This window comes from Lynx canadensis, chromosome B4 (genome assembly GCF_007474595.2).
Source record: "Lynx canadensis isolate LIC74 chromosome B4, mLynCan4.pri.v2, whole genome shotgun sequence".
NCBI classification, from domain to species: domain Eukaryota; kingdom Metazoa; phylum Chordata; class Mammalia; order Carnivora; family Felidae; genus Lynx; species Lynx canadensis.
Genome location: NC_044309.1, coordinates 25,731,743 through 25,743,767, shown reverse-complemented (window position 1 = coordinate 25,743,767; position 12,025 = coordinate 25,731,743). Strand labels below are relative to the sequence as shown.

Below are 12,025 nucleotides of genomic sequence, written 5' to 3'. Positions count from 1 at the left end.
TAGTACAATAGTCAGCTTTGAAGATTCTCTCCTTTTTCCTAATGTAGTACAGAATACTGTATATGAAGAATATTTTTTTACATTGGTAAGAATTACAGAATGTTTTTACTCTGGTTAATTCATTATAGAAATCGTGTTATAATCCATGCATCCTTATCATGTGTCTGTCTTCAAACATAATTTCTTGCAAATGGTTTCCTGAAAAATCATCAGTTTCTCCACTTCTGGCCTTACTGGAGTACTTCGTGCATTCTTTTAAAACAAAATCAGTTTGGGAACTTCTGTAAGTTAAGACTGTTCTTTCTATTTAAAATAACTGAAGCACTTACCATAAAGTTCAATATAAACAAAACTGTACATTTGCTGTTCTTTTAAATGTTATTATTTACCTATCTCTACTTCTGTGTGTGTTTTTTTTCCTAATCCTATTTCTTATTTCTATGTGTAAGCACCATTGATTCTCAACCAGTTACACTGCCTATTTTATAAACCTAGTAAAAATTCCCATTTGCTCCATTATTAAGACATTTTATTAAAGAATGTTTTGTAGGTAAGTACAGTTATGTCTAAATATACTGCCTTAATATTCTTCCAAAAAGTAAAATTTATACAAAGAGAACATTTAGAAGCATTCTTTTAAAAATGGTACAGGTTCTTTCTTGAACAAGAACTCTGCATAATCTCAACATGTCTGGAATACTACTTGGAAATATTTTCTCTGACAGAAAGAAACCATTCCTGCTTGGAGAATTTTAGGTTGCATAGACCCAACTTAAAAAAATATATTAAAATTTAAAATCAATTTTCTCCTCTTTTTAGGACTATATTTTTATATTTAATTTTATGTGTGCATACTGTATTTTCTCATAATTTTGAAAGCATGTAAAATAAGTAAAAACTCATTTCTTTATTAGCTGGCTGGCAGAAAATTAAATTCTCATATGGTTTCTCTTTTTTTGTGGTAATACTATGCTATGCTTTAAAAAGAAGTTGTCAGTGGTATCAGGAAAACTTTTTAAGACCGAAGTAGTTTTTTTTTTTTTTTCTTGGAAATTGCAAACTGGTATCTTATATTAGCTTCCATGATTTCACTAGGTACTTTGAGTTTCTATTTTTTATTTTTAGCTTGAGATGAGCTGAATTATTCAAGGGTGTTTATGGCATTTGAACATTACTTTAAGTTTTATTGAGAGCAACTTTAAACGTGTAACATTCCAGAGGTGAATTTTGTATTAGCTCAAAGGCCTTGTTCCACTTTCTGTACAAAATTAGCATACGTAAAGTTGGTTAATACAATCCATGGTCATGTTCATGTGTCTTTGGTGATTTTTTCTTTTTCGGACATTGTTTTAGAAGATGAGTAGAAGAAGCTGCCTACCCCAGCTTTTTCACATCTCACTTTTATAGTTTTATATTGGCGTTTCTTTTCAATTTAAACCTCCTCTCAAGATTTTTATCTGTTTATTTGTTCGTTCTTAATTATCCTTAAGTGTCTTTGGGACAATTTGATGATTGGGATACTATGGAAGTATCATTTCAGTAATATTTTTGTCTCAGGATCATGTCCACATAGTTTTTACATGTCAGTTATGATTTCTATCATTATGGCAACATTGGCATTATATTAAAAATGTTTATTTTAATGGAAATTTGCAATGTTTTGTTAGCAGGAGCCTAACATTGTGTAATAGTTTCCAGCTGCATAGTTTTTATTAATGTCTATGTGAGGTTTTTTAATCTTCTTAAAAAGTTCATTTGCATTAAAATATTTTCTTCCTTGTAACTAAGGTACCTATTGAACTATTAAATATTAGCTTTGTCAAATTAATCCAGTGTTTTAAGATACAAAAAATGATTTTCATACAATGTGTTGTAGTTTTCCCAAGTTAAAAAAAAAAAAACAAAAAAAAAAACCACATTTTCATGTATTTAAGGAGAGAAAAAGAATTGAAGTGTTTATTTTTATCTCCTTTTAAGAAACTAAGCAGTTTTCTTGACTCTGTTGATATCAAGTAAGTGTATTCCTTTAAAAATTAGGAACTTTAGAGTGGAACCTTCCATAAATCTCTAACTTTTGAGATTCCTCTGATCAATATTCCTATTTGATGATTCAAACAATTGCACCGAGATTCTTCTTTTCCCATTCTACAAACATCTGTAAAATTGAAACAAAGCGAAAGCTCATTTATTATTAAAAACATCGGGAATACATTAATATTTGATGTTATGAGACCAAATGGGTTATATAAAAGAAGTGTAACCAAAGATTGAAACTGTCCTATTTGAAAATTTTACGTGGTAACATTATAGTATTTATTTTCTTTGAACAGAAAGGCAGAGCTCACTTGTTCACATGTGTGATTTCTGGGGCTGCTACAATTGGTGGTGAGTCACCTTGACTCTGTTGGAGGGCCTTTTGTGTTCATAGACGTTCATAAAATGCCATCTAAACAGTCTTAAAATTTTATGAAAAATAATTATTAAAATGAAATATTTGCATTGTAAATTCACACCAAAGTTACTTATTTATGGGAACAAAGAATGCAAGAACAATTTATGATTTTTAAAAAAGATTTCACATCAGTTGTATTAGTTTGGTTATAAGTTTTCAAAACTCTACTTTTCTCTGTCTTGACCTTTGGTTCTGTCTTCTTGACCTTTGATCTTTAGTTCTCATCCTATATTATTTTTAAGAAATCATTTTCCATTATTTTTACTTCTATTGCTTTTTTAATATTTTAATTTACTGGCTGTTTCTAACTATTGTAAATATAAAAGTGTCTATTACCACAATCATTTCAAAATACAGAAGACTAGACCCTACGTCTGAGACACAGTCAAAACGGATTTTGTATTTTAGGTTGGTACGGCACAAAATACATTTGTTTGGTTGTTCATATATTATGAACTCTGTGTTTTGTGGGCTTTTTTTGTTCAAATTTTAAAATTGTGTGACATTATAGAATATTTGAAAAACAGAATAAAAATTGTCCACAGCCCTCTCAGCCTAACACAACCATTGTCTGTTGTTATGCATTTTCTTCCACGTTTTTTTATCCATACCCACTTTTATATTAGTAAAAAAGTAAAGCTCTCGTAGTATGACTGTTGTATTCTGCTCAGTTTTTTCCACTTATTATTATATCAAATGTATTTTATGGTGCTCTAAATTTTTAGAATTGTAATTTTAATGACGTCAACCTCATTTCTTTGCAAAAATGTGTAATTAACCATTCCCATACTTAGGTATATGTTGGATACTTCAAGTCTTTTTTTTTTTAATTTTGTTACTGTTAGAAATACCAGTAACATATGAAATCATAGAATTGATAGGTATAATACTTATCTATAACATGAAGCTTATTTTAATAGCAAATGATTCTTAATTTACATATGTAAGCATTAAATTTTATACTCTTTGAGTGAATGGTGTTGTATAAATGTCGTGAAATGGCTTTGTCAATGACCAAGTCACAACTGCCTGAGTTTATTTTTATTTATTTATTTATTTATTTATTTATTTATTTATTTATTTATTTATTTTTTACTTAAAAGAAGTGTCAGTGTTGAATTAGAGAACTTGCTAAAAATCTTAGTTTCTGGTCATGAGCCTGTGTTGCAAAACCCCTTAAATTACAAGTATTTGGGAATATTCCTGTGTCTCTTGGTAGACTGGGAGCTTTTGGAGGGCAGTGACACTGTTGTGTATATTTTTATATTTTACACATCATGTTGAATACAGAGACGTATCCAAAATGTGTTGTTATATTTGGAAAAAAATGTCTCTAACAGAAAAGAGCTTACGATTTTTAAACCCTAAAATACGCTACTGCTCCTTTATCTTTTCTTATTTACTTATTTCATAAAGTAACAGAAGGCTCATCATTTTTTCTACTGTACATCTGTGTATTTAGAGTAACTTTTCAGACTTGCTGTTTTCATCGTTTAATATTTGAACCAAAGTCTTGGTAATCTTTTTTTTTTTCAAATTTTTATTTAAATTCTGGTTGGTTAACATACAGTATAATGTTAGTTTCACTTGTAGGATTTAGTGATTCATCAGTTACTTCCAAACAACACCTGGTGCTCATCACCACACATGCCCTCCTTAATACTCCTCACCCATTTAACCCATCCCCCCCACCACCTCCCCTCCACCAACCGTCAGTTCTCTATAGTTAAGAGACTGTTTTATGGTTTGCCTCTCTCTTTCCCCCCCCCCCCATGGTCATCTGTTTCATTTCTTTAAATTCCACATATGAGTGAAATCATATGGTGTTTGTCTTTCCCTGACTTATTAAACTAAAAGAAGAACCACTTAAATCCATGGAGTACTTTGCCTACCTCATTGGGTTGCTGTGAGAATTAAATGGATTAATCCACATAAAGGCTTCAAGGGTGTCTGTTATCTAGTAAGTTCTCAATACATATCAACTACCACCATCATGACTTCTGTTGCTTTGGTATTGATATTATCAATCAGAGAATTCTGTAAACTTAGACCAAGAATTAATTACCTTTTTATTTTTTTATTGTTTTCATCGTGACATAATAAGCCATCTGGTACTTCAGTACAAAGAATGTATCAACATAAAGTAGTGAAAGGATTGTTCAGTAAGTATTTTTGGGACCATTGGTTAATTACTTAGAAAAATATAAAGTTACAGCCTCACCTCACAAGCTTGATCTCATGATTACAGCTGAGTAATTCCAGATGGGATAAAAAAAAAATTAAGTGTAAAGCCATGCAGCCCATTTTTTTTTAACTTAAGAAAATATAGGTGAATATTTATCAGACCCAAGGAATAGGAAAGTCCTAAAAACAGTGGGAGAAGTCACAAAAAGAAATGCACAGACTCAAATACCTCAACATTTTACATTTCTTCAAAATGGAATGTTGAAAATCTTAAGTGTTTGCATCAAATTAGGGCCAAGAACTGTGACCTTAAAAGACATATGTACATGTATCTATTTATGAAGACCCCAATAAGAAAGTGATCACAATGTGTGAACAATTTAAAGAAGAAATAAGGCGTGCAGCTGGGTGATAAACATGAAAGAACGGTCAACTCCAATAACAGACAAGATGAAATCATACACAGTTTTTCACTTGTCAAATCACTGAAGATTTCAAAGCGAATTAGAAGTCTCTTCATGAGAGACTGGTAATATGGGTAATTGTATTTGCTGCTGGTGGAAACGTACATTGCCCTTCACTGATCTGAGAAGCATGTGGACAAGATCTATCTAGCTTCTGGCAACTTATCCTAATGGAATAATCCACAAGATGGAATAAAGGGAATGTTCAGGGATGTTTATTGCGATCTTCTTGAAATGAGCAAAAAACAAGCAATTTAACTGTTTCCTTTTATAGTAAAAAAGGCTTTAAACAAAGCCTCGCAATTATATGATAAGCTAACAAGTCACTGTAAATGATTTCTGCTGGAAAATGTTAGATAAGAAGTGTCTCCTTGCGATTAGTGGGCTGACCCGCAGCTGCAGTTTTACTATAAAGTCACTTTCCTATTGTAGTAAAGTAGACGTGTCGTTCCTTTAAAACACACAAATCTCTAACAGCTGTGGGTAAGCTTGCTGGAAAAAGCCTGTCCATAAAAATGTTGAGCCAATTATAAATTACAAAAATGTGAAATATAAGGAAAAATATATTTTGTGTAAAACTGTGCCCTTACTCCAGATTCCTTGTTACTGTTCCGTTTCCCTTCCTTCTTTGAAGCCAGTTCTTGCTAAGATTTGTGCGTTGACGGTGAACTGGAATTAAATAGGTTCTAGGTTTTTCAGTTACCTGAAAGGATGCTTTGCTTACTTTCAGTTCAAGTCTACATTTTTAAGTCTTCCTTTTAATTAGAGAACCACACAAAAGCTGAAGGTAAGAAACTGCCTCTTCCTGACACAGAGTTAACTCTCCTTTAAGCTTAGACTTAGCCCAGGTGTGCTGACACATCACTCACTGTGTTACCCAGGTTTGAAAATTACCGTCTCCGCACTGCCTTGAACGGCACACTGAATGAGCTATGACCCCAGACTACTCACGGGGGATAGATTCTTGGAAAATAGCCTGTTTTGTTCTTTTGGTCTGAGAAACCATCACAAGCAATTACTCTGAATTTTGTACCTTTTGTCATATCCTCTGTTCCAGCTGTTTTTTATTGGTTGCTCTGGGTTGGGAATTTTTATTTTATTCTGTGTATTTATATGTGTGGATATATAACATATATAATAAAAAAAATATACACACACACACACTGTGTGATATAAATATGGAACATAAACAGGTATCTGGCTCAGGAGAGTACATGATGGTGATAAGAAGACAGAAGAGAAGGATGCTCTTTAAATTTAAATGTTGTACCAGAAATAACATATATCCCTAGAGAGATTATCTGGGGGCAGGAAAAAGTGAAAGGATAGTGCATGCTAATTTTTTTCTGCTGTGTTTCTTTAAAAAGCTTTACTACTTTAATAGGGTACTTTTAATATTTAACATCTTTAAATCTGGCTTTAATTTTAATAACTATTCTTTATATTTAAATGCTGTTCTTTTATAACAGCCAATTAAAAACTTATTAATAAGACCCTTAACTTATTTTTCCCTTTCTTGCTAGTAGACCGTGTACTGTGGGAACACAGGGAGGTATATGTTTCTGCCTTCTAGGTACTTTCAGTTAGTTGGAGACATAATCAAGTACTAATCCATAGCCAGTATATGTAGGTATTTACCATATGCTTGGTACTGGGCCAAATGCTTTACTTACTTATTTTTTAAATGTTTGTTTATTTTTGAGAGAGAGCGAGCAGGGGAGGGGCAGAGAAACAGGGGTCAGAGGATTTAAAGCGGGGTCCACACTGACAGCAGAGAGCCTGATGTGGGGCTCGAACTCATGAACCAGATCATGACCTGAGTCGAAGTTGGATGCCTAACCGACTGAGCCACCCAGGCTCCCTTGGACCAAATGCTTTATATGAATTGCTTGTTTAATCCTTAACAACCCTTAAGGTGGATACTGTTATACTCATTTTAAAGTTGAGGAATGAGCCTTCAGGTAAGTTTTTGAAAAAGTTGGCAAATCACACAGCTGTGTCAGAGCCTGTGGTGACCCAGACCTGGCCACCTGTGGTCCTCGATTTTTAGCACTCAGGACTGCTGCTGCTGCTCTAATAGAATTGGCGTGACGACCTGACTGCCATTTTTCTTTTGTGAGTGTTTTGGGTCAAGACACTTAAGCTTCACAACCTGTGGGAATTCTAGTCGCTCGGTAGTTGCCACCTGGAAAACTGACGTGAATGAGGTCAGGACCGTGTCATGGTGCGCGGGCAAGTGCAGTGACGTCTGTGATGTCTGTGTGGCCAGGAGTAAGGATGTAACGGGCCAGATGGTCTCCCAAGTTCCTTGCAGCACTGTGTCTTTGTATGTGGTATTTGGTCCTTACGTCTGCCTCTTAGAATTTTCTCTTGTGACAGTACCAAATGTGTCCTGCTTTCTTTGTTGAAATTTACATTAAGAGAATGAAACAGGAATGAAGTAGGGTTTTGCTATTGCCTTTTTAAATTACTTGAATTAAGAAAACTTGTATCAAGCACCCTACAGTGAATGTCACCAAACTAACCCTATGGACCATGGTCCCCATCTCTGATGTCCCGAGAACCTCACACCAGAAATCTGATTACCTTCTCTCTTTTCCCCACCATCTCTTTACTGTTTATAATGAAAGTAAAAGCTTCAGTTAATTGTAAAAACTCAGGTAAACACTTTCACTGAAATGCAGGATTCAGCTAGAATTCATGGCTCAGAAATTTTTTCAGGTTTTCACTCTTGGACTTCATTTGCTTTGGATGAAGCATTTATGTCCTACTTAGAGTCATTCCTGGGCCATAAGTTTGTTAGTGACTTGAGTAAAACCCTCCCTCCATGCAAGCAATAACCACGAAGAAGTTTCCCTTTCTACCTGCTTATCCTCTAATTGCCTTACATGAGACAAGAAGCATGGGAACCTGAAATTCGAACACTCTGAAACACCAGCATCAAAGAATTAGAATAGCTGATGTGTAATTTTTGTGCTCAACCAGGAGCCATCTTCTACTGGATTCCAGAGTGAGCCAGCAGTCACAGGTGACAGCAATGGGGGTGGGGGTGGGTTGGGATGGCATAACTAATTTCTGCAAATTGGTCTGAGAAGCATTGCGCTAAAGCCCTGGTGGGGGTTGTAAGGATCTCTCCCACTTCTGGGGTGATGTTGTGAGGACTCAGATGTAAGGGAACCTCCTGAGACCCTTTCCCCAATATCCTGAAAAGAGACACGATAATAAACAACTTTCTATGACCCTTTATATAGAAGTTTAAATCCTGCCTGTCTGTGTGCTTTTAGAATTGACACTTTTTCTTCATCCTGGGGCCCGGTTGGCTCATTTCCCCCTGTGCTTCCCTGGAATCTCATCCTTCTTTGAGAAATACCAATGTTTTATCACTTGTCCAATTTGCCTTTTTCTCTTTGCCTTGTGCCTTCGATATGAGAGCTTTGGAGTGATTAACTCTTGTCTCAAATCCTTTGTAAATCTTTTCCCTCAAATAATCCAAGTATCTCAAAATCAGAATGACTCGTGGTAGGCCACAGAAATATACTATCAGATGAAGTTGTATCTCCCGATTCTTAATAGCCTGGCTGGTTTTTTGTTAAACTGTGAACCCGTAAGGTGAGTGGTATCTAACTCCATGGTTATTGATAATTGTTTTCAATACGGGCCTTTATTTTGAATCCTATTAATTTCTTAAATCCAGTGGTAATATTCTTTTTCATTATGGTTCCTAAAATTCAAACAAAACAGTTTTAACATTCTTGCATTTCATTATAAAATACCTCTATTTAAAAATTATTTTACTAATCAAATTTGATCAATATTTTTTCAAGAGAAAAAAAAATCATTTTCTAAGAGAATGTATTTCTTTACATTTAAAAATGTACTTTTTAATTTTAAAAATGCATTTTGCTTTGTACTATGGAGCTGATACATATATACATATATATGGATATGTGTGTATATATATGTGTGTATACATATGTGAATGTACACATATATATGTATATATATAAATACATATACAACTATATATACAACTATATATATTTATAAAACGTTTCAATAAGCAGAACAGTTTTCTCTTAAAGTCTGGATTTTGAGGGTTGGTTAGGTCAAGAACTGATTGCACTTCTTGCCGAATTCATACTGTTTATATGGATGCAATCATACTGTGTATGATAAGCATCACTATTCTAGAAAGGAAGTAAAACCTGAGTGATGCAACAACATGAAGGGCAAGCAGAACGAAATGGGGATTGACTGAGAAAAAGAACTTTTGCCTCAGCTTTTGGAGCTCTTAGTGTGAAAAATGGTAGCAGTGAGCTGGAGAGGTCTCCTGAAGCAGACATCAAATTTATTGAAGTACTTCTAAAATTATTTTAGCAAAAGATCATGTGATCTATTGATGGGAGTACACAGTCGAGACTATGAATCTTATTTCCAAATTTCAGTAGGCTTCAAATTACAAAACCATAGACGTTCCATGGAAGAGAAAGGACCTGGACTTGGTCATTTACTCCCCCTCCACTGGAGTCTCATAAATTTAAAGAACTTGCTCGTTGTGACTGGCTCGTTCCGTCAGCCTGATCCATGTATAGGCATGTTTGACACTGAGCTGTCCCTAATTTAGTTTTCTTTTTATTCGACAATAGGTGCTTGTCTGTGCAACAGGTATGTTGTTAGGTTATGCTTACAATACAAAACAAAATATTCTAGTGTTTATGAATGAACGAAGTCATCATTTATATTTGACATTTTTATAGGGCTTTTAGCTTTTTGCTTATCAAATGTGTTCGTCAGTTAATCCATGATAAATTACGATTTTCAACTTACTTTGCTTTGTATGTATCTTACTCATTGATTTCTGGAAAGAACTCTTTATGGTTTGGAACTGAATAAAAATTTATAAAACTACAAAATAAATGTTAGACGATTCTCTTATAAATTGTTTTAATGAAATTGTGAAGTATCTTTGTTTTTTTCTGTTACAAAATATACTTGTAACAGCCTTATGGTTCATAAAATCCAGCCAGATTTGAGGGTTTTTTAATTTTTGTCTTTTTGAGGTTTCTTTCTTTAGTTCTTATTACTAAAAAAAAATATATATGTATATATATTTTTGCAGCTGGTTTTAGGAGAAGTTTCCGTCTTAGTAGAAAAGATAAGAAAACAAATAAGTCCATGTATGAATGCAAGAAGAGTGACCAGTACGATACAGCTGATGTGCCTACATATGAGGAAGTGACACCCTATCGGCGGCAAACTAATGAAAAATACAGACTCGTTGTCTTGGTTGGTAAGTGTGTCTTTTGTATTAATTCTGATGAAATAAGTGAGGTGGTAAGAATTTAACATCAAAGGGCATTATGCTTGAAGATTTCAAGCCACAAATCTCATTTTGAACACCTTTTGTTTGGTCTCTAAAATGACATTTCAGTCTTTTGTACTCCTATGACATTCGTGAGACTTAAGATGTCTATGAAGAAAGGCACTGGCATTTTAGTGGGACCTCTGTAAGGGGGGATAGAAAACACATCGCAATATAGTAAAGTAAATCAGCGTAACTAAATAATAGAAACCAGTATTTGTTAATGTAACACGGTGTCTTTCACATCATTTTGAGGCAGTAGCCATGGTGGAACTTCTTATGGCACTTAGGCCTTCAGTGAAATAAACTATTTCAGCAGAGCTCTGGAGTATTTAAAGCTGGAGAGTCAGTTCATGAAACTGCTTAAAGCAATTAATAAATATATGTGGTGATTTCCATAAACGTTGGCTGGTTTGACTCATAGTCACGTTCTAGCGTCTGTCTGATCCACCCTTCATAGCCACGCGTGCAGTCGTGACCTCCGTGTTACTCCACGCACCTCATTCTGGTTGCCATTTCTTTAAAAATTTGGAAACGGGTAATTAAGCTCCAGTGATCAAAACCAATGATGGGGGGGGGGGTTTGGTAAGAATAAAGGGGCCTGGTATCTGTTGGTAATTATTCCTTCATAAACTGAAGATGATCATGATGGGGATGAGAATAAATGGAAAAGCTAAAGAGTCACCCCTTGTATTGACACAGAGTCCTCTGAGAGGTTACAGCACATACTCTTGACGGTGGTGATGAGTGGGAAATGATGCAGTTTCTCACACCTGATGGCACTGGAAGAGATAGTCACATCATTTGCATGATTTAGAAACACATACTGCAGAGTTTCCCTTATTAACAGTGTCCCTTTCTTCTAATCAATGGATATGAAAGCACCCCCCAAGCCCCACCTGGAGGAACATTCTACATCTGTTTTTATGTTTACTGTAGAGCCTGCAATACCCCAGCTTCCAGTCCCTATAGAGTTGGGCTAAGGGGAATATAAGTGTTCCCCAGTTCTAAATCCTTTTGTGCCTCATGGGGGCTACTTGGACTCCCTGGTCCTTTTCTACCCGTGTCCCTCCCAGCACCCATCTTAGCAGCATCTCTTCCATCCCCGTTGCATCTTCTGCTCTTCAGCCAAGGTCTGCTGCTTATCTGATGAGAGATACCTTGTGATAAAAAGGCAAAGATAGCATAATTTCCTGTTTCTCCTTAAATCTGAGGACTCTCTGTAGCCAAGGAGTTACTGTTACATCTGTGCTACTTTTGGTTTCCCCGGGGGATCAGATTGAAAGAGGAAAGCAGAATAGACTTTGATCTCTTTTTCTTTCCTGTAGGTGCTAACCTTCGGGGTGAGGAAGGAAAGATAGATGAAGATAAACTATGGGTCTGAATAGTAATGCAGGGAAGAATAAAAGTAAATCATAGTCACAAGCAACTAAAGATGCTTGATGGTTATGGAAAATAAATACTCCCTAGAATCTTCCAAAGGAAAAGAGGTTAGGGGGATGTTGGCCTCATGCATGTTAGAAGTAGCCATGCACTTTTGTTAAATGGCACTATATACAGATG

The 12,025-nt window shown here is 35.0% G+C and overlaps 1 protein-coding gene across 5 annotated transcripts in view; it reads left to right on the top strand.

Annotated features, from left to right (window-relative positions):
* The window catches only part of MPP7 (membrane palmitoylated protein 7), a 294,359-nt gene that overhangs the window by 225,873 nt on the left and 56,461 nt on the right, over positions 1-12,025 (top strand). For all 5 annotated transcript variants that reach the window (XM_032593849.1, XM_030321167.2, XM_032593848.1 and 2 more), the window contains one exon: positions 10,220-10,390. In XM_032593849.1, the coding sequence (XP_032449740.1) occupies positions 10,220-10,390 (171 nt within the window). The remainder of the gene's footprint in view (positions 1-10,219; positions 10,391-12,025) is intronic.